Consider the following 25,540-nt stretch of genomic DNA (forward strand, 5'->3'; position numbering starts at 1 on the left):
CTAAACTGGGTCTGGTAGGAGGGGCATAGAGGGAGGAGCCAGCCCACACTCTCAAACTCTTAAAGTGCCAATGGCTCCTGGTGGACCCGTCTATACCCCATGGTACTAATGTGGACCCCAGCATCCTCTAGGACGTAAGAGAAATAGGGGCTGATGACTCCCCCACTTTGCAGATACATTTTTCTCATTAGTTTGAAACGACAGAGGACAGAGGAGGGTGTAGGATAAGAGATTGCAGTAGTGACTGAGCAAGGAGAATATGTGACTCTGCTCTGTAACAAGTGTTTATTACTCACCTGTGCTGATATCTGTAGGGATTTCCTCCTCCTTACACTGCTGATCACCCCTCACATACGTCTCTTCTTCTCCCTTCTTTATATCTTCTACCTTTTTATTAGTCAGATCTTCACCCTTAATAACCCAGATATAAATTAATGACTGAAAATGCCAGACATCATTTAGTCAGAGTAATCAGGAGACTGTCAGAGTATTAGACACCCAGAGCGCTGTACAGACCATATAGTGCAATGGCTGGGTACCCCCTTGCAGTCCCTGTTGTGTTATATGTACCCCTGACACCTGGAAAGCAATACGTTTGGAATGAATATAATTCAGATAAAATATTTAGGTGCCTTAGGAGTCTAGAAAAAGTCCCGGTGCATTGTTAGATGAAACCGGTTAAATGCACGGCTCCGAGACCTCACCTTCACTAAGCTTCTGCCTCTGTATAGACGCACACTACAGACGGCACTTAATACATCGGAGAGACGCACAGCAGCAGAGACCATCCAATTTTATCTATTTGTACCGAGTGCTTAGAGAAAGGTGTTACACTTTCTTCTTTATTCTATGGGCAATCCGTATTGATTTTATTTATGGGACATATCACAATTTCTGAAAAATGTAAAATGTACAATAAATCTGTGATCCCCATCTGCTTTCTTATACAGGGATAGATGTTTTCATGTTGTTATCAGGGTCCTACTGTGGTGCATGGGGCTAGAGACCCCCAATTACACTGCTTTCCCTGTGTGTCTCATTATCAATGGGATATCCTGCACCACAACATTTTTCAGTACCCCTGGACTTCACAGCAAGTATTCCTGGGGGTATTAGTACACAAGGCAGAGAACAACTGTGAAAAGTAACTTTGGTATATTAGTGAGACCCTAAATCCCACCTACCTTATCCTCCTGTGGGATCCTGTGATTCTCCTCTGTACGATCCTGGGAATACAGAGGACGGGGACATCTCTCTGGGGTATCTCTGTTACTGGGCCCATCTGTAGGAGACACACAGTGACCGAGTACAGTGTATATAATAAGAATTTACTTACCGATAATTCTATTTCTCGTAGTCCGTAGTGGATGCAGGGGACTCCGTCAGGACCATGGGGAATAGCGGCTCCGCAGGAGACAGGGCACAAAAGTAAAAGCTTTAGGATCAGGTGGTGTGCACTGGCTCCTCCCCCTATGACCCTCCTCCAAGCCTCAGTTAGGATACTGTGCCCGGACGAGCGTACACAATAAGGAAGGATTTTGAATCCCGGGTAAGACTCATACCAGCCACACCAATCACACTGTACAACCTGTGATCTGAACCCAGTTAACAGCATGATAACAGCGGAGCCTCTGAAAAGATGGCTCACAACAATAATAACCCGATTTTTGTAACAATAACTATGTACAAGTATTGCAGACAATCCGCACTTGGGATGGGCGCCCAGCATCCACTACGGACTACGAGAAATAGAATTATCGGTAAGTAAATTCTTATTTTCTCTGACGTCCTAAGTGGATGCTGGGGACTCCGTCAGGACCATGGGGATTATACCAAAGCCCCCAAACGGGCGGGAGAGTGCGGATGACTCTGCAGCACCGAGTGAGAGAACTCCAGGTCCTCCTCAGCCAGGGTGTGCCCCTGACCAAGTAGCAGCTCGGCAAAGTTGTAAAGCCGAGACCCCTCGGGCAGCCGCCCAAGATGAGCCCACCTTCCTTGTGGAATGGGCATTTACATATTTTGGCTGTGGCAGGCCTGCCACAGAATGTGCAAGCTGAATTGTACTACACATCCAACTAGCAATCGTCTGCTTAGAAGCAAGAGCACCCAGTTTGTTGGGTGCATACAGGATAACAGCAAGTCAGTTTTCCTGACTCCAACCGTCCTGGAAACCTATATTTTCAGGGCCCTGACAACATCTAGCAACTTGGAGTCCTCCAAGTCCCTAGTAGCCGCAGGTACCACAATAAGCTGGTTCAGGTGAAACGCTGACACCACCTTAGGGAGAAACTGGGGACGAGTCCGCAGCTCTGCCCTGTCCGAATGGACAATCAGATATGGGCTTTAGTGAGACAAAGCCGCCAATTCTGACACTCGCCTGGCCGAGGCCAGGGCCAACATCATGGTCACTTTCCATGTGAGATATTTCAAATCCATAGATTTGAGCGGTTTAAACCAATGTGATTTGAGGAATCCCAGAACTACGTTGAGATCCCACAGTGCCACTGGAGGCACAAAAGGGGGTTGTATATGCAGTACTCCCTTGACAAACTTCTGGACTTCAGGAACTGAAGCCAATTCTTTCTGGAAGAAAATCGACAGGGCCGAAATTTGAACCTTAATGGACCCCAATTTGAGGCCCATAGACACTCCTGTTTGCAGGAAATGCAGGAATCGACCGAGTTGAAATTTCTTCGTGGGGCCTTCCTGGCCTCACACCACGCAACATATTTTCGCCACATGTGGTGATAATGTTGTGCGGTCACCTCCTTCCTGGCTTTGACCAGGGTAGGAATGACCTCTTCCGGAATGCCTTTTCCCTTAGGATCCGGCGTTCAACCGCCATACCGTCAAACGCAGCCGCGGTAAGTCTTGGAACAGACATGGTACTTGCTGAAGCAAGTCCCTTCTTAGCGGCAGAGGCCATGAGTCCTCTGTGAGCATCTCTTGAAGTTCCGGGTACCAAGTCCTTCTTGGCCAATCCGGAGCCACGAGTATAGTTCTTACTCCTCTACGTCTTATAATTCTCAGTACCTTAGGTATGAGAAGCAGAGGAGGGAACACATACACCGACTGGTAGACCCACGGTGTTACCAGAACGTCCAGTTATTGCCTGAGGGTCTCTTGACCTGGCGCAATACCTGTCCAGTTTTTTGTTCAGGCGGGACGCCATCATGTCCACCGTTGGTCTTTCCCAACGGTTCACAATCATGTGGAAGACTTCCCAATGAAGTCCCCACTCTCCCGGGTGGAGGTCGTGCTGAGGAAGTCTGCTTCCCAGTTGTCCACTCCCGGAATGAACACTGCTGACAGTGCTATCACATGATTTTCCGCCCAGCGAAGAATCCTTGCAGTTTCTGCCATTGCCCTCCTGCTTCTTGTGCCGCCCTGTCTGTTTACGTGGGCGACTGCCGTGATGTTGTCCCACTGGATCAATACCGGCTGACCTTGAAGCAGAGGTCTTGCTAAGCTTAGAGCATTGTAAATTGCTCTTAGCTCCAGTATATTTATGTGGAGAGAAGTCTCCAGACTTGATCACACTCCCTGGAAATTTTTTCCTTGTGTGACTGCTCCCCAGCCTTTCAGGCTGGCATCCGTGGTCACCAGGACCCAGTCCTGAATGCCGAATCTGTGGCCCTTTAGTAGATGAGCACTCTGCAGCCACCACAGAAGAGACACCCTTGTCCTTGGAGACAGGGTTATCCGCTGATGCATCTGAAGATGCGATCCGGACCATTTTTCCAGCAGATCCCACTGAAAAGTTCTTGCGTGAAATCTGCCGAATGGAATCGCTTCGTAAGAAGCCACCATTTTTCCCAGGACCCTTGTGCAATGATGCACTGACACTTTTCCTGGTTTTAGGAGGTTCCTGACTAGCTCGGATAACTCCCTGGCTTTCTCCTCCGGGAGAAACACCTTTTTCTGGACTGTGTCCAGAATCATCCCTAGGAACAGCAGACGTGTCGTCGGAGACAGCTGCGATTTTGGAATATTTAGAATCCACCCATGCTGTCGTAGAACTACTTGAGACAGTGCTACTCCGACCTCCAACTGTTCTCTGGACCTTGCCCTTATCAGGAGATCGTCCAAGTAAGGGATAATTAAGACGCCTTTTCTTTGAAGAAGAATCATCATTTCGGCCATTACCTTGGTAAAGACCCGGGGTGCCGTGGACAATCCAAACGGCAGCGTCTGAAACTGATAGTGACAGTTTTGTACCACGAACCTGAGGTACCCTTGGTGAGAAGGGCAAATTGGGACATGGAGGTAAGCATCCTTGATGTCCAGGGACACCATATAGTCCCCTTCTTCCTGGTTCGCTATCACTGCTCTGAGTGACTCCATCTTGATTTGAACCTTTGTATGTAAGTGTTCAAATATTTCAGATTTAGAATAGGTCTCACCGAGCCGTCTGGCTTCAGTACCACCATATAGTGTGGACTAATACCCCTTTCCTTGTTGTAGGAGGGGTACTTTGATTATCACCTGCTGGGAATACAGCTTGTGAATTGTTTCCAATACTGCCTCCCTGTCGGAGGGAGACGTTGGTAAAGCAGACTTCAGGAACCTGCGAGGGGGAGACGTCTCGAATTTCCAATCTGTACCCCTGGGATACTACTTGTAGGATCCAGGGGTCCACTTGCGAGTGAGCCCACTGCGCGCTGAAACTCTTGAGACGACCCCCCACCGCACCCGAGTCCGCTTGTACGGCCCCAGCGTCCTGCTGAGGACTTGGCAAAAGCGGTGGAGGGCTTCTGTTCCTGGGAATGGGCTGCCTGCTGCAGTCTTCTTTCCTTTCCTCTATCCCTGGGCAGATATGACTGGCCTTTTGCCTGCTTGCCCTTATGGGGACGAAAGGACTGAGGCTGAAAAGACGGTGTCTTTTTCTGCTGAAATGTGACTTGGGGTAAAAAAGGTGGATTTTCCAGCTGTTGCCGTGGCCACCAGGTCCGATGGACCGACCCCAAATAACTCCTCCCCTTTATACGGCAATACTTCCATGTGCCGTATGGAATCTGCATCACCTGACCACTGTCGTGTCCATAAACATCTTCTGGCAGATATGGACATCGCACTTACTCTTGATGCCAGAGTGCAAATATCCCTCTGTGCATCTCGCATATATAGAAATGCATCCTTTAAATGCTCTATAGTCAATAAAATACTGTCCCTGTCAAGGGTATCAATATTTTCAGTCAGGGAATCCGAGCAAGCCACCCCAGCGCTGCACATCCAGGCTGAGGCAATCGCTGGTCGCAGTATAACACCAGTATGTGTGTATATACTTTTTAGGATATTTTCCAGCCTCCTATCAGCTGGCTCCTTGAGGGCGGCCGTATCTGGAGACGGTAACGCCACTTGTTTTGATAAGCGTGTGAGCGCCTTATCCACCCTAAGGGGTGTTTCCCAACGCGCCCTAACTTCTGGCGGGAAAGGGTATAACGCCAATAATTTTCTATCGGGGGAAACCCACGCATCATCACACACTTCATTTAATTTATCTGATTCAGGAAAAAATAAGAATTTACTTACCGATAATTCTATTTCTCGGAGTCCGTAGTGGATGCTGGGGTTCCTGAAAGGACCATGGGGAATAGCGGCTCCGCAGGAGACAGGGCACAAAAAGTAAAGCTTTAGGATCAGGTGGTGTGCACTGGCTCCTCCCCCTATGACCCTCCTCCAAGCCAGTTAGGTACTGTGCCCGGACGAGCGTACACAATAAGGGAGGAATTATGAATCCCGGGTAAGACTCATACCAGCCACACCAATCACACCGTACAACTTGTGATCTAAACCCAGTTAACAGTATGATAACAGCGGAGCCTCTGAAAAGATGGCTCACAACAATAATAACCCGATTTTTGTAACTATGTACAAGTATTGCAGATAATCCGCACTTGGGATGGGCGCCCAGCATCCACTACGGACTCCGAGAAATAGAATTATCGGTAAGTAAATTCTTATTTTCTCTATCGTCCTAGTGGATGCTGGGGTTCCTGAAAGGACCATGGGGATTATACCAAAGCTCCCAAACGGGCGGGAGAGTGCGGATGACTCTGCAGCACCGAATGAGAGAACTCCAGGTCCTCTTTTGCCAGGATATCAAATTTGTAGAATTTTACAAACGTGTTCTCCCCTGACCACGTAGCTGCTCGGCAGAGTTGTAATGCCGAGACCTCTCGGGCAGCCGCCCAAGATGAGCCCACCTTCCTTGTGGAATGGGCCTTAACCGATTTAGACTGTGGCAGGCCTGCCTCAGAATGTGCAAGTTGAATTGTGTTACAAATCCAACGAGCAATCGCCTGCTTAGAAGCAGGCGCACCCAACTTGTTGGGTGCATACAGTATAAACAGCGAGTCAGATTTTCTGACTCCAGCTGTCCTGGAACATATTTTCAGGGCCCTGACAACTCCTAGCAACTTGGAGTCCTCCAAGTCCCTAGTAGGTGCAAGGCACCACAATAAGCTGGTTCAGGTGAAACACTGACACCACCTTAGGGAGAGAACTGGGGACGAGTCCGCAGCTCTGCCCTGTCCGAATGGACAAACAGATATGGGCTTTTTTGAGAAAAAACCACCAATTTGACACTCGCCTGGTCCAGGCCAGGGCCAAGAGCATGGTCACTTTTTATGTGAGATGCTTCAAATCCACATATTTGACTGGTTTTAAACCAATGTGATTTGAGGAATCCCAGAACTACGTTGAGATCCCACAGTGCCACTGGAGGCACAAAAAAGGGGTTTGTATATGCAATACTCCCTTGACAAACTTCTGGACTTCAGGAACTGAAGCCAATTCTTTCTGGAAGAAAATTTACAGGGCCGAATTTGAACCTTAATGGACCCCAATTTGAGGCCCATAGACACTCCTGTTTGCAGGAAATGCAGGAAACGACCGAGTTGAAATTTCTTTGTGGGGCCTTCCTGGCCTCACACCACGCAACATATTTTCGCCACACGTGGTGATAATGTTGTGCGGTCACCTCCTTTCTGGCTTTGACCAGGGTAGGAATGACCTCTTCCGGAATGCCTTTTTTCCCTTAGGATCCGGCTTTCCATCGCCATGCCGACAAACGCAGCTGCGGTAAGTCTTGGAACAGACATGGTACTTGCTGAAGCAAGTCCCTTCTTAGCGGCAGAGGCCATAAGACCTCTGTAAGCATCTCTTGAAGTTCCGGGTACCAAGTCCTTCTTGGCCAATCCGGAGCCATGAGTATAGTTCTTACTCCTCTACGTCTTATAATTCTCAGCACCTTAGGTATGAGAAGCAGAGGAGGGAACACATACACCGACTGGTACACCCACGGTGTTACCAGAACGTCCACATCTATTGCCTGAGGGTCTCTTGACCTGGCGCAATACCTGTCCCGTTTTTTGTTCAGACGGGACGCCATCATGTCCACCTTTGGTATTTCCCAACGGTTTACAATCATGTGGAAAAAACTTCTCAATGAAGTTTCCACTCTCCCGGGTGGAGGTCGTGCTGAGGAAGTCTGCTTCCCAGTTTCCATTCCCGGGATGAAAAACTGCTGACAGTGTTATCACATGATTTTCCGCCCAGCGAAAAGTCCTTGCAGTTTCTGCCATTGCCCTCCTGCTTCTTGTGTCGCCCTGTCTGTTTACGTGGGCGACTGCCGTGATGTTTTTCCCACTGGATCAATACCGGCTGACCCTGAAGCAGAGGTCTTGCTAAGCTTAGAGCATTATAAATTTACCCTTAGCTCCAGTATATTTATGTGGAGAAAAGTCTCCATACTTGATCACACTCCCTGGAATTTTTTTCCTTGTGTGACTGCTCCCCAGCCTCTCAGGCTGGGCTCCGTGGTTACCAGCATCCAATCCTGAATGCCGAATCTGCTGCCCTCTAGAAGATGAGCACTCTATAACCACCACAGGAGAGACACCCTTGTCCTTGGATATTGGGTTATCCGCTGATGCATCTGAAGATGCGATCCGGACCATTTGTCCAGCAGATCCCACTGAAAAGTTCTTACGTGAAATCTGCCGAATGGAATTGCTTCGTAGGAAGCCACCATTTTTACCAGGACCCTTGTGCAATGATGCACTGTTTTTAGGAGGTTCCTGACTTGCTCGGATAACTCCCTGGCTTTCTCTTCCGGGAGAAACACCTTTTTCTGGACTGTGTCCAGAATCATCCCTAGGCACAGCAGACGCCTAAGCTAAACTTTCCTAAGCAGCTCTTTAGGAGAGCCACCTAGATTGCACCCTTCTCGGCCGGGCACAAAAATCTAACTGGCTTGGAGGAGGGTCATAGGGGGAGGAGCCAGTGCACACCACCTGATCCTAAAGCTTTACTTTTTGTGCCCTGTCTCCTGCGGAGCCGCTATTCCCCATGGTCCTTTCAGGAACCCCAGCATCCACTAGGACGATAGAGAAACTACAGGTAGTTTTTTCACACCCCACATAATACCCTCTTTTGTGGTACTTGTAGTATCAGAAATATGTAACACCTCCTTCATTGCCCTTAACATGTAACGTGTGGCCCAAATGGAAAATACGTTTGTTTCTTCACCGTCGACACTGGAGTCAGTGTCCGTGTCTGTGTCGACCGACTGAGGTAAATGGGCGTTTTAAAGCCCCTGACGGTGTTTGAGACGCCTGGACAGGTACTAATTGGTTTGCCGGCCGTCTCATGTCGTCAACCGACCTTGCAGCGTGTTGACATTATCACGTAATTCCCTAAATAAGCCATCCATTCCGGTGTCGACTCCCTAGAGAGTGACATCACCATTACAGGCAATTGCTCCGCCTCCTCACCAACATCGTCCTCATACATGTCGACACACACGTACCGACACACAGCACACACACAGGGAATGCTCTGATAGAGGACAGGACCCCACTAGCCCTTTGGGGAGACAGAGGGAGAGTTTGCCAGCACACACCAAAACGCTATATTATACAGGGACAACCTTATATAAGTGTTTTCCCTTATAGCATCTTAATATATAATAATATCGCCAAATAAGTGCCCCCCCTCTCTGTTTTAACCCTGTTTCTGTAGTGCAGTGCAGGGGAGAGCCTGGGAGCCTTCCTAGCAGCGGAGCTGTGTAGGAAAATGGCGCTGTGTGCTGAGGAGAATAGGCCCCGCCCCCTTTTCGGCGGGCTTCTTCTCCCGTTTTTTTGACAACCTGGCAGGGGTTAAATACATCCATATAGCCCCAGGGGCTATATGTGATGTATTTTTAGCCAGCATAGGTACTTTCATTGCTGCCCAGGGCGCCCCCCCAAGCGCCCTGCACCCTCAGTGACCGTTGGTGTGAAGTGTGCTGAGAGCAATGGCGCACAGCTGCAGTGCTGTGCGCTACCTCATGAAGACTGAGAAGTCTTCAGCCGCTGATTTCTGGACCTCTTCTCTCTTCAGCATCTGCAAGGGGGTCGGCGGCGCGGCTCCGGTGACCCATCCAGGCTCTACCTGTGATCGTCCCTCTGGAGCTAGTGTCCAGTAGCCTAAGAAGCCAATCCATCCTGCACGCAGGTGAGTTCACTTCTTCTCCCCTAAGTCCCTCGTTGCAGTGAGCCTGTTGCCAGCAGGACTCACTGAAAATAAAAAACCTAACAAAACTTTTACTCTAAGCAGCTCTTTAGGAGAGCCACCTAGATTGCACCCTTCTCGGCCGGGCACAAAAACCTAACTGAGGCTTGGAGGAGGGTCATAGGGGGAGGAGCCAGTGCACACCACCTGATCCTAAAGCTTTTACTTTTGTGCCCTGTCTCCTGCGGAGCCGCTATTCCCCATGGTCCTGACGGAGTCCCCAGCATCCACTTAGGACGTCAGAGAAATGTGATTATCAGGTGATGTGTGTATATAGGGGCCCCCATACCTGCTCTCCCCTGTACAATACAGGACAGTCTCCTCTTACCCAGTGATGTGAGGGGCCGGTGATTCTCCATCATCACGTCCTTGTACAGACCCCTGTGTTCCTCTATATACTCCCACTCCTGCATGGAGAGATAGACAGTGACATCTTGACACCTTATAGGAACCTCGTATAAAAACTACTTTCTTTGTCCACTGCTCAGCTTACTTAACATAAGGAATAAGCAATATTTGTTGACTACTCTATATATGATTTGTACTTAACAAATCAAGTGAAAGATGCTCCTTAGAGTTATGTAAGCTGGTAAGGATATGGAGAAGAAAAGACTATAATTGTAGAGAATTACTGAGAACAGTCACACCTAGGCATTGGGCTTCCCTGAGAGAGAATTACTGAGGGCGGTCACACCTAGGCAATGGGCTTCCCTGAGAGAGAATTACTGAGGGCGGTCACACCTAGGCATTGGGCTTCCCTGAGAGAGAATTACTGAGGGCGGTCACACCTAGGCATTGGGCTTCCCTGAGAGAGAATTACTGAGGGCGGTCACACCTAGGCATTGGGCTTCCCTGGGAGAATTACTGAGGGCAGTCACATCTAGGCATTGGGCTTCCCTGAGAGAGAATTACTGAGGGCGGTCACACCTAGGCATTGGGCTTCCCTGAGAGAATTACTGAGGGCGGTCACACCTAGGCATTGGGCTTCCCTGAGAGAATTACTGAGGGTGGTCACATCTAGGCATTGGGCGTCCCTGAGAGAATTATTGAGGGCGGTCACACCTAGGCATCGGGCTTCCCTGAGAGAATTACTGAGGGCAGTCACACCTAGGCATTGGGCGTCCCTGAGAGAGAATTACTGAGGGCGGTCACACCTAGGCATTGGGCTTCCCTGAGAGAATTACTGAGGGTGGTCACATCTAGGCATTGGGCATCCCTGAGAGAATTATTGAGGGCAGTCACACCTAGGCATTGGGTTTCCCTGAGAGAATTACTGAGGGCGGTCACACCTAGGCATTGGGCGTCCCTGAGAGAATTACTCAGGGCAGTCACACCTAGGCATTGGGCTTCCCTGAGAGAATTACTGAGGGCGGTCACACCTAGGCATTGGGCTTCGCTGAGAGAATTACTGAGGGCAGTCACACCTAGGCATTGGGCTTCCCTGAGAGAATTACTGAGGGTGGTCACACCTAGACATTGGGCTTCCCTGTGAGAGAATTACTGAGGGCAGTCGCGCCTAGGTCTTGGACTTGGGATCCGGTCTGAAGATCGACAGTGTCTAGGTCGACAATGTTTAGGTCGACCACTATAGGTCGACAGTCACTAGGTCGACATGGATGGAAGGTCGACAGGGTTTCTAGGTCGACATGTGCTAGGTCGACAGGTCTAAAGGTCGACATGAGTTTTTCACATTTTTTTTGGGGGGGGGGGTTTCATACTTAACGTTCCACGTGGACTATGATTGGAACGGCAAAGTGTGCCGAGCGAAGCGGCAGCGGAGCGAAGGCACCATGCCCGAAGCATGGCGAGCGAAGCGAGCCATGCGAGGGGACGCGGTGCACTAATTTGGGATCCCGGTCACTCTACGAAGAAAACGACACAAAAATAAATAAATCCTCATGTCGACCTTTAGACCTGTCGACCTAGCACATGTCGACCTAGAAACCCTGTCGACCTTCCATCCATGTCGACCTAGTGACTGTCGACCTATAGTGGTCGACCTAAACATTGTCGACCTAGACACTGTCGATTTAATGAACCACACCCCTTGGACTTCCCTGAGAGAATTACTGAGGGCGGTCACACCTAGGCATTGGGCTTCCCTGAGAGAATTACTGAGAGCGGTCACACCTAGGCATTGGGCTTCCCTGAGAGAATTACTGAGGGCAGTCACACCTAGGCATTGGGCTTCCCTGAGAGAATTACTGAGGGCGGTCACACCTAGGCATTGGGCTTCCCTGAGAGAATTACTGAGGGCAGTCATACCTAGGCATTGGGCGTCCCTGAGAGAGAATTACTGAGGGCGGTCACACCTAGGCATTGGGCTTCCCTGAGAGAATTACTGAGGGTGGTCACATCTAGGCATTGGGCATCCCTGAGAGAATTATTGAGGGCAGTCACACCTAGGCATTGGGTTTCCCTGAGAGAATTACTGATTGCGGTCACACCTAGGCATTGGGCGTCCCTGAGAGAATTACTCAGGGCAGTCACACCTAGGCATTGGGCTTCCCTGAGAGAATTACTGAGGGCGGTCACACCTAGGCATTGGGCTTCCCTGAGAGAATTACCGAGGGCAGTCACACCTAGGCATTGGACTTCCCTGAGAGAATTACTGAGGGTGGTCACACCTAGACATTGGGCTTCCCTGTGAGAGAATTACTGAGGGCAGTCGCGCCTAGGTCTTGGACTTGGGATCCGGTCTGAAGAACGACAGTGTCTAGGTCGACAATGTTTAGGTCGACAGTCACTAGGTCGACATGGATGGAAGGTCGACAGGGTTTCTAGGTCGACATGTGCTAGGTCGACAGGTCTAAAGGTCGACATGAGTTTTCACATTTTTTTGGGGGGGGGATTTTTTCATACTTAACGATCCACGTGGACTACGATTGGAACGGCAAAGTGTGCCGAGCGAAGTGGCAGCGGAGCGAAGGCACCATGCCCGAAGCATGGCGAGCGAAGCAAGCCATGCGAGGGGACGCGGTGCACTAATTTGGGATCCCGGTCACTCTACGAAGAAAACGACACAAAAAATAAGAATTTACTCACCGGTAATTCTATTTCTCGTAGTCCGTAGTGGATGCTGGGCACTCCGTAAGGACCATGGGGAATAGCGGGCTCCGAAGGAGGCTGGGCACTCTAGAAAGATCTTAGACTACCTGGTGTGCACTGGCCCCTCCCACTATGACCCTCCTCCAAGCCTCAGTTAGGTACTGTGCCCGGACGAGCGTACACAATAAGGAAGGATTTTGAATCCCGGGTAAGACTCATACCAGCCACACCAATCACACCGTACAACTCGTGATATGAAACACAGTTAACAGTATGAAACAATAGAGCCTCTCAACAGATGGCTCAACAACAACCCGATTTAGTTAACAATAACTATGTACAAGTATTGCAGATAAACCGCACTTGGGATGGGCGCCCAGCATCCACTACGGACTACGAGAAATAGAATTACCGGTAAGTAAATTCTTATTTTCTCTAACGTCGTAGTGGATGCTGGGAACTCCGTAAGGACCATGGGGATTATACCAAAGCTCCCAAACGGGCGGGAGAGTGCGGATGACTCTGCAACACCGAATGAGAGAACTCCAGGTCCTCCTTAGCCAGGGTATCAAATTTATAGAATTTTGCAAACGTGTTTGCCCCTGACCAAGTAGCAGCTCGGCAAGTTGTGAAGCCGAGACCCCTCGGGCAGCCGCCCAAGATGAGCCCACCTTCCTTGTGGAATGGGCATTGACAGATTTTGGCTGTGGCAGGCCTGCCACAGAATGTGCAAGCTGAATTGTACTACAAATCCAACGAGCAATAGTCTGCGCAGAAGCAGGAGCACCCAGCTTGTTGGGTGCATATATGATAAACAGCGAGTCAGATTTTCTGACTCCAGCCGTTCTGTAACCATATATTTTCAGGGCCCTGACCACGTCTAACAACTTGGAGTCCTCCAAGTCCCTAGTAGCCGCAGGCACCACAATAGGCTGGTTCAGGTGAAACGCTGACACCACCTTAGGGAGAAACTGGGGACGAGTCCTCAATTCTGCCCTATCCATATGGAAAATCAGATAAGGGCTTTTACATGATAAAGCCGCCAATTCTGATACTCGCCTGGCCGAAACCAAGGCCAATAACATGACCACTTTCCAAGTGAGATATTACAGATCCACGGTCGTTAGTGGTCCCAAGGTGCCACAGGAGGCACAAACGGGGGCTGAATATGCAGCACTCCTTTTATAAATGTCTGAACTTCATGTACTGAAGCTAGTTCTTTTTGAAAGAAAATCGACAGAGCCGAGATCTGTACCTTAATGGAACCTAATTTAAGGCCCATAGTCACTCCTGCTTGCAGGAAATGCAGAAATCGACCTAGTTGAAATTCCTCTGTTGGGGCCCTTTCGGCCTCACACTATGCAACATATTTCCGCCATATGCGGTGATAATGATTTGCTGTAACCTCTTTCCTGGCTTTAGTAAGCGTAGGAATGACTTCCTCCGGAATGCCCTTTTCCTTCAGGATCCGGCGTTCAACCGCTATGCCGTCCAACGCAGCCGCGGTAAGTCTTGGAACAGACAGGGCCCCTGCTGCCGCAGGTCCTGTCTGAGTGGCAGAGGCCATGGGTCCTCTGATATAATTTCTTGAAGTTCTGGGTACCAATCTCTTCTTGGCCAGCCCGGAACCACAAGTATCGTTCTTACTCCTCGCCTTCTTATTATTCTCAGTACCTTTGGTATGAGAGGCAGAGGGGAGAACACATAAACCGACTGGTACACCCACGGTGTTACCAGAGCGTCCACAGCTATCGCCTGAGGGTCCCTTGACCTGGCGCAATATCTTTTATAGCTTTTGTTGAGGCGGGACGCCATCATGTCCACCTGTGGCCTTTCCCAATGGTGTACAATCCTTTGGAAGACTTCTGGAGGAAGTCCCCACTCTCCCGGGTGGAGGTCGTGTCTGTTGAGAAGATCTGCTTCCCAGTTGTCCACTCCGGGAATGAACACTGCTGACAGTGCTAACACATGATTTTCCGCCTATTGGAGAATCCTTGTGGCTTCTGCCATCGCCATCCTGCTTCTTGTGCCGCCTTGTTGGTTTACATGGGCGACTGCCGTGATGTTGTCTGATTGGATCAGTACCGGCTGGTTTTGAAGCAGAGGCCTTGCCGGCCTCAGGGCATTGTAAATGGCCCTCAGGTCCAGAATGTTTATGTGTAGGGAAATCACCTGACTTGACCAAAGTCCCTGGAAGTTTCTTCCCTGTGTGACTGCCCCCCCAGCCTCAAAGGCTGGCATTCATGGTCACTAGGACCTAGTCCTGTATGCCGAACCTGCGGCCCTCTTGAAGATGGGCACTCTGCAGCCACCACAGTAGAGATACCCTGGTCCTTGGAGACAGGGTTATCAGCCTATGCATCGGAAGATGCGGTCCGGACCACTTGTCCAACAGGTCCCTCTGAAAAGTTCTTGTATGGAACCTGCCTAATGAGATTGCTTCGTAGGAAGCTACCATTTTTCCCAGGACTCGCGTGCCATGATGCACCGCTACCTGTTATGGCTTCAGGAGGTCTCTGACTAGAGATGACAACTCCTTGGCTTTCTCCTCCCGGAGAAAACTATTTCTGGTTTATGTCCAGAACCATCCCCAGGAACAGTAGACGTGTCATAGGAACCAGCTGTGACTTTGGACTGTTTAGAATCCAACCGTGCTGTTGTAGCACTTTCCAAAATAGTGCTACCCCGACTACCAACTGCTCCTTGGACCTCGCCCTTATAAAGAGATTGTCCAAGTGCGGGATAATTAAAACTCCCTTTTTTCGAAGGAGTATCATCATTTCGGCCAATACCTTGATAAAACACCCTCGGTGTCATGTACAGTCTAAACGGCAGTGTCTGGACTTGGTAATGGTAATCCTGTACCACAAATCTGAGGTACTCCTGGCGAGGATAGTAAATGGGGACATGCAGGTAAGCATCCTTGATGCCCCGGGATACCATGTAATCCCCCTCGTCCAGGCTTGCAATAACCGCCCTGAGCGATTCCATCTTGAACTTGAATTTTTTATGTATGTGTTCAAGGATTTTAAATATAAGAAGGGTCACACCGAACTATGCGGTTTCGGTACCCCAAACCGTGTGGAATAGTAACCCCGTCCTTGTTGAAGTAGGGGCACCTTGAGTATTACCTGCTGGGAATACCGCCTATTAATTGCCTCTAGCACAGCCTCCCTGCCTGAGGGAGTTGTCAGCAAGGCATATTTAAGGAAACGGCTGGGGGGAGACATCTCTAATTCCAGCTTGTACCCCTGAAATACTACTTGAAAGAAACAGGGATCACCTGTGAGCGAGCCCACTAATTGCTGAAATTTTTTGAGACGGCCCCCCACCATACCTGGCTACACCTGTGGAGCACCCGCGTCATGCTGTGGACTCACAGGAAGCGGGGGAAGAATTTTGATTCTGGGAACAGGCTGCTGGTGCAGCTTTTTCCCTCTTCCCTTGTCTATGTACAGAAAGGAAGCGCCATTTGACCCGCTTGCTTTTCTGAAGCCGACAGGACTGTACCTTTTTCTGTGAGGAAACCTGAGGTAAAAATATTTCTTCCCAGCACATTGCTGTGGATACGAGGTCCCAGAGACCACCCCCAAATAATTCCTCACCCTTATAAGGCAGAATCTGTATGCGCTTTTTAAGTCAGCATCACCTGTCCAGTGACAGGTCTCTAATACCCTCCTGACAGAATGGACATTACATTCATTTTGGATGCCAGCCGGCAAAATATCCCTCTGTGCATCCCTCATATATAAGACGACGTCTTTAATATGTTCTCATATTAGCAAACTAGTATGCTTAACAGGGTCACCGACCACGCTGCAGCAGGACGATCTGCAGGTTTCAGTCTAGTACCTGAGTGTGTAAATACAGACTTCAGGATAGCCTCCTGCTTTTTATCAACAGGTACCTTCAAAGTGGCCGTTCCTAAAACGGCAGTGCCACCTTTTTTTGACAACCGTGTGAGCGCCTTATCCACCCTAGGGGATACCTCCCAGCGTAACTTATCCTCCTGGCGGGAAAGGGTACGCCATCAGTAACTTTTTATAAATTACCAGTTTCTTAACGGGGGAACCCACGCTTTTCACACACTTCATTTATTCATCTGATGGGGGAACAAAACACTGCCTGTTTTTTCTCCCCAAACCTAAAAACCCATTTTCAGAGGTGCTTGGGTTAATGTCAAAAATATATAACACATTTTTTATTGCCGGGACCAAGTCACGGCTGTTCCTAGTGGATTTTGTATATGTCTCAACCTTGTCGACACTGGAGTCAAACTCCATGTCGACATCTGTGTCTGCCATCTGAGAGAGCGGGCGTGTTTGAGCCCCTGATGGCCTTTGAGACGCCTGGGCAGGCGCGGGCTGAGAAGCCGGCTGTCCCACAGCTGTTACGTCATCCACCCTTTTATGTAAGGAGTTGACACTGTCGGTTAATACCTTTTACCTATCCATCCACTCTGGTGTCGGCCCCACAGGGGGCGACATCACATATATCGGCCTCTGTTCCGTCACCATAAGCCTCCTCATTCAACATGTCGACACAGCCGTACCGACACACCGCAGACACACAGGGAATGCTCTAAACGAGGACAGGACCCACAAAAGCCCTTTGGGGGGACAGAGTGAGAGTATGCCAGCACACACCAGAGCGCTATATACTGCAGGGACTAACTGAGTTATGTCCCCTATAGCTTTATATATATATATAATGTATACTGCGCCTAAATTTAGTGCCCCCCCTCTCTTTTTTTAACCCTTGTAGACTGCAGGGGAGAGCCAGGGAGCTTCCCTCCAACGGAGCTGTGAGGGAAAATGGCGCCAGTGTGCTGAGGAGATAGTCTCCGCCCCTTTTTCGCGGCCTATTCTCCCGTTTTTTATGGACTTCTGGCAGGGGTATTTACCTCATATATAGCCCCTGGGGCTATATATTGAGGTATTTTTGCCAGCCAAGGTGTTTTTATTGCTGCCTCAGGGCGCCCCCCCCCAGCGCCCTGCACCCTCAGTGACCGAAGTATGAAGTGTGTGAGAGGAGCAATGGCGCACAGCTGCAGTGCTGTGCGCTACCTTGGTGAAGACTGAGTCTTCATGCCGCCGATTTTCCGGACCATCTTCTTGCTTCTGGCTCTGTAAGGGGGACGGCGGCGCGGCTCCGGGACCGAACATCAAGGCTGGGCCTGCGGTCGATCCCTCTGGAGCTAATGGTGTCCAGTAGCCTAAGAAGCCCAATCCGGCTGCAAGCAGGCGAGTTCGCTTCTTCTCCCCTTAGTCCCTCGCTGCAGTGAGCCTGTTGCCAGCAGGTCTCACTGAAAATAACAAATTCTAAGACTATAACTTTCTAAGAGCTCAGGAGAGCCCCTAGTGTGCATCCAACCTCGGCCGGGCACGAAATCTAACTGAGGCTTGGAGGAGGGTCATAGTGGGAGGGGCCAGTGCACACCAGGTAGTCTAAGATCTTTCTAGAGTGCCCAGCCTCCTTCGGAGCCCGCTATTCCCCATGGTCCTTACGGAGTTCCCAGCATCCACTAGGACGTTAGAGAAATAAATAAATCCTCATGTCGACCTTTAGACCTGTCGACCTAGCACATGTCGACCTAGAAACCCTGTCGACCTTCCATCCATGTCGACCTAGTGACTGTCGACCTATAGTGGTCGACCTAGACACTGTCGATTTAATGAACCACACCCCTTGGACTTCCCTGAGAGAATTACTGAGGGTGGTCACACCTAGGCATTGGGCTTCCCTGAGAGAATTACTGAGGGCGGTCACACCTAGGCATTGGACTTCCCTGAGAGAATTACTGAGGGCGGTCACACCTAGGCATTGGGCTTCCCTGAGAGAATTACTGAGGGCGGTCACACCTAGGCATTGGGCTTCCCTGAGAGAATTACTGAGGGCGGTCACACCTAGGCATTGGACTTCCCTGAGAGAATTACTGAGGGCGGTCACACCTAGGCATTGGGCTTCCCTGAGAGAGAATTACTGAGGGCAGTCACACCTAGGCATTGGGCTTCCCTGAGAGAATTACTGAGGGCGGTCACACCTAGGCATTGGACTTCCCTGAGAGAATTACTGAGGGCGGTCACACCTAGGCATTGGGCTTCCCTGAGAGAATTACTGATGTGTGAAATATGGTGTGTGTGCCCACTTTGCCAGCGTATTTCATGCCCAAAACAGTGTTGGTCCAGGCAAAATACAAGTGGGTCACATGCAAGTAGCCACCCTCTGTTGTTTCTGGGGGTCAAATTTGTGGCCCAAGACTAGTTAACCCTTGCACAAGGAAATTTTCTGAATAAGAAGCTGGAGCTCGAAGAAGAAGCTAACTTCAGCATCGTAGGACGTAAGAGAAAATGCTCTGTTCCTGGACTTTCCTGGTAATGTATGATTGCCAGCACCTGTGGTGAGCTAGTTAATTGATAAGAAAGGCGTTTCACCACAGGTGATGGCAATCATACATTACCAGGTAAGTCCAGGAACAGAGCATTTTCTCCCTCATGGAGAGGGTCAGGTAGGCAAGTATAGTTATTCCTTTCCCTAACCGCTCATTACTGTTATTAGTCTGCAGCTGCTGCTATAGTAACAGGACACCACAGGCTGCTCCCCCTGTATAATATTAATAACAGTACACCACATGCTGCTCCCCCTGTATAATATTAATAACAGTACACGACATGCTGATCCCCCTGTATAATATTAATAACAGTACACCACATGCTGCTCCCCCTGTATAGTAAGACGCCATTACCTGATCTCGACGGACACAGAAAGGCCGCGACAGTCGATGACAACGCCCTTCCGGGGATTCCTGTGTGAACCGCATAGGGCGGAAGTAAGGTGGAACGCACAGACCGGAAGTAGGGTATGATTGGCACAGGCTGCATCCTGGTGACTGGCCCCTCCCCTCCTACACCTAGGACACAGCACCGCCCTCTATAATTACTTTTACCATATATGTCCTCAGTGCAAGAAGCCGGCGGCCATTTTCTTGTAGACCAGTCCGGAAGCAGCAATAGGTTCCCTGGCCTTGTAGTGAGTGTGACGTCAGGTGCGGCGGCCATTTTCCCCTGGTCTGAGCTCCGCCTTCCTTCTATCATTCACACAAGGTAGCAGGAGCACAGAGCAGCCATTGCTGTGTCTGGCAGCAGGTAATGATATTATTATTATTATTATTATTATTATTATTATTATTATTCTGTAGGCTGAGCAGCTCTGGTGTCAGGTTGCTGTAATACAGGGGGAGCAGCCACTGGTTCCTTGTTATAGTGCAGCTGGAGCAGCCTCTGGTGCTGCATTATGCCTGTACAGGTGGCTGACACTCTAGTGTCCTATTACTGTAATACAGGTGGCGCAGACCCCGCCGTTACCCTAATACAGGTGGCACGGACCCTGCCGTTACCGTAATACAGATGGAGCGGACCCCGGTATTACCGTAATACAGGTGGCGACGACCCCGCCGTTACCGTAATACTGGAGGCGCAGACCGCACCGTTGCCGTAATACTGGAGGCGCAGACCCCGCCGTTACCGTAATACAGGTGGAGCAGACCCCACCGTTAACGTAATACAGGTGGCGCAGAACCGCCAGTACCGTAATACAGGTGGCGCAGAGCCCGCCATTACCGTAATGCAGATGGTGCAGAGTCCGCCGTTACCGTAATACAGGTGGCGGAGACCCTGCCGTAATACATGTGGCGCAGACCCTGCTGTTATCATAATACAAGTGTTGCAGACCCCGCCGTTACCGTAATACAGGAGGCGCAGACCCCGCCGTTACTGTATAACTGGAGGCGCAAACCCTGCCATTACCGTAATACGGCTGGGGCAGGACCCCCTTACCGTTATACAGGTAGCACACACCCCGCCGTTACTGTAATACAGTGGCACAGACCCCGCCTTTACCATAATACAGATGGTGCAGAGCCCGCCATTACCGTAAAACAGCTAGTGTAGACCCCACCGTTACTGTAATACAGGTGGCGCAGACCCCACCATTACCGTAACACATGTGGTGCTAGGTTGGCTTCAGGCACCAGTCTGGAACACTCTTCAGCAGCCCAACCAGATCGGTTATTCCCTTAGTGCTAGAGGTCACTGCTCAGGGCCAGCGCCACATACGGTGAGGTGCCTCAGCACTGTTCTGCCTTCTGAAGCAGTGGTGGTTCCTCCACACAGCAAGTTCATCGTAGCTCTGAGGGGGAGATGTACTAAGCAGTGAAAAGAGTGGAGAATTGAGCCAGTGGAGAAGTTGCCCAAGACAACCAATCAGCTGCTCTGTATAATTTTATAGTATGCATATTATAAATGTTACATCAATGCTGATTGGTTGCCATGGGCAACTTCTCCACTGTCACACTTCACCACTCTTTTCACTGCTTAGTACATCTCCCCATTAGTCTGTTACCTCAGGCAGTTCTCTTCTTTTTATTGGCAGGCAGCCATACCCAGTTACCTGCAGTGTTGGCTGGCTCTTCTCTTTTGGTGCCCCACTGCTCAACTGCTGCTGCTCACTGCTTCTCATTAAGTCTGGCAGCCTCACATGTCACAGCTACCCACTGGCAGTCGCCAGACTCCTGACACTCCTCACACTGGTGAGAGTGATCTTGGAGCGTCACACTGACATAACTTATATCTATAGTAATTATACAGCGACATGACTGGGGAGGTGAGGAGGACCTGGGAGTGACACAGTGACATCACTTATATCTGTAGTAATCATACAGGGACATGACTGGGGAGGTGAGGGGATCTGCGAGCATCACAGTGCCATCATTTATATCTATAGTAATAATATAGGGACATGACTGGGGAGGTGAGGGGATCTGGGATTGTCACAGTGACATCACTTATATCTAGAGTAATTATACACGGACATGACTGTGGATGTGAGGGGACCTGGGAGTGTCACAGTGACATCAAATATATATAGTTCTAATACGGGGACATGACTGGGGAGGTGAGGTTGTTTGGGAGGGTCACAGTGACATCACATATCTATAGTAATAATACAGGGACATGACTGGAAAGGTGAGAGGATCTGGGTGCGTGACTGTGACATCACTTATTTCTTCATCGGGGTACATAGGATTCCACAGGGAACCATAGAGGTTATAGTGGTGGATGAGAATCTGGGCACAAAACATAGCTTTCAGGCGTATTTGAGAATGCTTGGCTTCCCTAATCACATACCCTCCAACATGACCCGCCCTTACTAGGTACAAAATGCTCTGTTTCTGGACTTCCCTCTTAATTTATTATTGCCATCACCTGTGAAGAAACAGCTTTCTTATAATTTAACTAGTTCAACACAGGTGATGGAAATCATAAATTAAAAGGGAAGTCCAGAAACAGAGCATTTTGTACCTAGTGGGGCGGGTTATGTTGGAGGGTCTGTAATCAATAACCTTGCCTCCAGGCACAGGCAATCAGTTTTGAGTTGGTGCCTGCAGAAAGCAGGATCTGGGAGCGTCACAGTGATATCACTTATACCTAGAGTAATAATTGGGACATGACTGGGGAGGTGAGGGGATTTGAGAGAGTAACAGTGACATCACTTATAATACAGGGACATGACTGGGGAGGTGAGGGAATCGGGGAGTGTCACAGTGACATCACATATCTATAGTAATAATACAGGGACATGACTGGGAAGGTGAGGGGATCTGGGAGATTTACATTGACATCACTTATATCAGGCATGTCCAAACTGCGGCCCTCCAGCTGTTGTGAAACTACATATCCCAGTATGCCCTGACACAGTTTTGCTGTCAGAGAATGCTAAAGTTATGTCAGGGCATGCTGGGATGTGTAGTTTCTCAACAGCTGGAGGGCCGCAGTTTGGACATGCCTGACTTATATCTTCAGGGACACGACTGTGGATGTGAAGGAATCTGGGAACATCACAGTGATGTCACTTATATCTGCTATAGTAAAAATATAGGGACATGACTGGGTAGGTTAGGGGATCTGGGAGCATCACAGTGATGTCACTTATACCTAGAGTAATAATTAGGCCATGACTGGGGAGGTGAGGGGATCTGGTAGTGTTACAGTGACATCACATATATAAATATATATATATATATCTATATATATATATATATATAGTAATAATACAGGGACATGACTGGGGAGGTGAGGGGATTCAAGAGTGTCACAGTGACAACACTTGTATCTATAGTAATAATACAGGGAAGTGAATGGCTAGGTGAAGTGATCTGAGTGACACATTTACGTCATTAATATCTATAGTAATAATACAGGGACATGACTGGGGAGGTGAGGGGGTCTGGGAGTGTCACAGTGACATCACATATCTATAGTAATAATACAGGGACATGACTGGAAAGGTGAGATGATCTGGGAGCGTGACTGTGACATCACTTATTTATTCATTGGGGTACATATGGTTCCACAGGAAACCATAGGGGTTGTAGTGGTGGATGAGAATCCGGGCACCAAACAGAGCTTTCAAGTGTATTTGAGAATGCTTGGCTTCCAACCTCAATAACCTTGCCTCCAGGCACAGGCAATCAGTTTTGAGTTGGTGCCTGCAGAAAGCAGGAACTGGGAGCGTCACAGTGATATCACTTATACCTAGAGTAATAATTGAGACATGACTGGGGAGGTGAGGGGATCTGGAAGCGTCACAGTGACATCACTTATATCTATAGTAATGGGTGTAGTATTGTATGCCGGCGGCCGGGCTCTCAGCGACCAGCATACCGGCGCCGGAATCCCGACCGCCAGCATACCGACAGTGTGGCGAGCGCAAATGAGCCCCTTGCGGGCTCCCTGCGGGCACGGTTGCCTGCTACGCGCACCATGCTATTTATTCTCCCTCTAGGGGTGTCGTGGACCCCCAAGAGGGAGATAAAGTGTCGGTATGCCGGCTGTTGGGATTCTGGCGCTGGTATACTGTGCAGCGGGATCCCGACAGACGCTAAACTGAAGACCACTCTATAGTAATAATACAGGAACATGACGGGAGGTGAGGGGATCTGAGAGCGTCACACTGACATCACTTATATCTATAGTAATAATACAGGAACATGACTGGGAAGGTGAGGGGATCTGGGAGCATTACAGTGACATCACTTATATCTATAGTAATAATACAGGGACATGACTGGGGAGGTGAGGGGATCCGGGAGTGTCCCAGTGACATCACTTATATCTATAGTAATAATACAGGGACATGACTAGGGAGGTGAGGGGATCTGGGAGTGTCCCAGTGACATCACTTATATCTATAGTAATAATACAGGGACATGACTGGGGAGGTGAGGGGATCTTGGAGTGTCACAGTGACATCACTTATATCTATAGTAATAATACAGGGACATGACTGTGGATGTGAGGGGATCTGGGAGCATCACAGTGATGTCACTTATACCTAGAGTAATAATTGGGACATGACTGGGGAGGTGAGGGGATCTGGGAGTGTCACAATTACATCACTTATATCTACAGTAATAATAGAGGGACATGACTGGAAAGGTGAGATGATCTGGGAGTGTGACTATGACATCACTTATTTCTTCATCTGGGTACATAGGGTTCCACAGGGAACCATAGGGGTTGTAGTGGCGGATGAGAATCCGGGCACCAAACAGTTAGAGCTTTCAAGCGTATTCGAGAATGCTTGGCTTCCCTCCTCAATAACCTTGCCTCCAGGCACAGGCAATAAGTAGCCCCAAAAGCTTTTTATTTTTACTCAAGGAGAGATTTTTTATTGTTTCTTTCTGGGTCGTCAGTGTTGTAACTCAGGCTGACTTCAGCGCTGCAGCTCAGTCACCAAACAGCTGGCGCCAAAACTCCCGCTTGTCCAGAGCCTCAGATTGGGTACTTGTGGCTGGGCACGCACACTGCGACTAGAACCGCAGGCTGTGGGGATCCCAGGACTGCCTGGCCGGCACCCAGGGGGCAGGTAAAAGGGTTCCCTCTATGGGACCCGCATCTACATCATTGTCCGCCATGGTCTAGTGAGATGGACTGCGACACTGGCGAGGACATTGTCTCCGGACAGGGAACCCACTTGACCACCAGTGTGTCTATTGGCATAGGTCTAGGTGGTAAAACACCTATTTAATAAGGCCCAATAGTACCTGGGGTGGATGACCAGCATAGGGAAGGTGACGCTTGACCTGTAGCCCCTCCCCCAGCTCTGGGCGCCATCTACTGCGGATTTCCTGCCCTTGAGCTGCCACCTTCTCCCTCCTTCCCTCACAGAGACCCGGGCAGCCATCTTACAGCAAAGCAGCAAGCAGGTCTCCGGGAACGCTGGGCTAAGTCACCCTGTAAAAACGTCTGACACGGGGGCGTGGCCTAACGTCTGCACAGCAAGGACGTGCTTCTGAAGAGCTCCGGGGCCCAGCGGAATAAAAGCCCTGCAAAGTGCCTCCTGCTGCGGGCATCGGGCTTCCCCTGTCTACCTGAGACCCACTGGAGCCGGCCACCGACGGTCACGGAGCCGGGGAACAGCCTGCTCTGTCCCTGCGGGTTGTGGCCTAGGCGAGCCGGAAAGCCGGGGACTGGAGTTTGGGGCCGACCCGCAAGTTGAGCTCCACGGCGCGGGTGCCCCGCGACCGGGCCGGAAATCAACAAGGGACCCCTCCTGACATCCTCACATCTCCTACCTGCACTCCCTAGGGCCTGCTGTCCCCTGCAGCGGTAGGGGGGACCCCCACACAGCCCCACAGGAGATAGAAGAAGGGAGAGAAGCAGCTCTGTGTGTGCTGCGGCGGCCATCTTGGATTCCGGGGACACAGTCTGGAGTAAGCTGTGCACTCTTGTGTGCAGCCGTGGATGTCTATATAACACACATGAAGGCTGCATTCCCTTCAGTGCCCAGCCCATCTGGAATACAGTGAGTAATTGCTGCTGCCACAGCAGCCATTCCTTATTTGCTCCCCTGCTCCATAGAAGCCTGTGACAGGAGT

The 25,540-nt window shown here is 49.8% G+C and overlaps 1 protein-coding gene across 1 annotated transcript in view; it reads right to left on the reverse strand.

Annotated features, from left to right (window-relative positions):
* Window positions 1–19,407, reverse strand: part of LOC135054567 (zinc finger protein 260-like) — a 61,618-nt gene extending 42,211 nt beyond the window's left edge. The window contains exons 1-4 of the mRNA XM_063957723.1: window positions 19,349–19,407; window positions 9,884–9,962; window positions 1,185–1,282; window positions 297–411 (exon numbers count right to left, since the gene is read on the reverse strand). Coding sequence (XP_063813793.1) covers window positions 297–411; window positions 1,185–1,282; window positions 9,884–9,917 — 247 coding nt within the window. The 5' untranslated portion in view covers window positions 9,918–9,962; window positions 19,349–19,407. The remainder of the gene's footprint in view (window positions 1–296; window positions 412–1,184; window positions 1,283–9,883; window positions 9,963–19,348) is intronic.
* Between the last annotated feature and the right edge of the window lie 6,133 nt (window positions 19,408–25,540).

This window comes from Pseudophryne corroboree, chromosome 3, assembly GCF_028390025.1.
Source record: "Pseudophryne corroboree isolate aPseCor3 chromosome 3, aPseCor3.hap2, whole genome shotgun sequence".
Classification (NCBI taxonomy): domain Eukaryota; kingdom Metazoa; phylum Chordata; class Amphibia; order Anura; family Myobatrachidae; genus Pseudophryne; species Pseudophryne corroboree.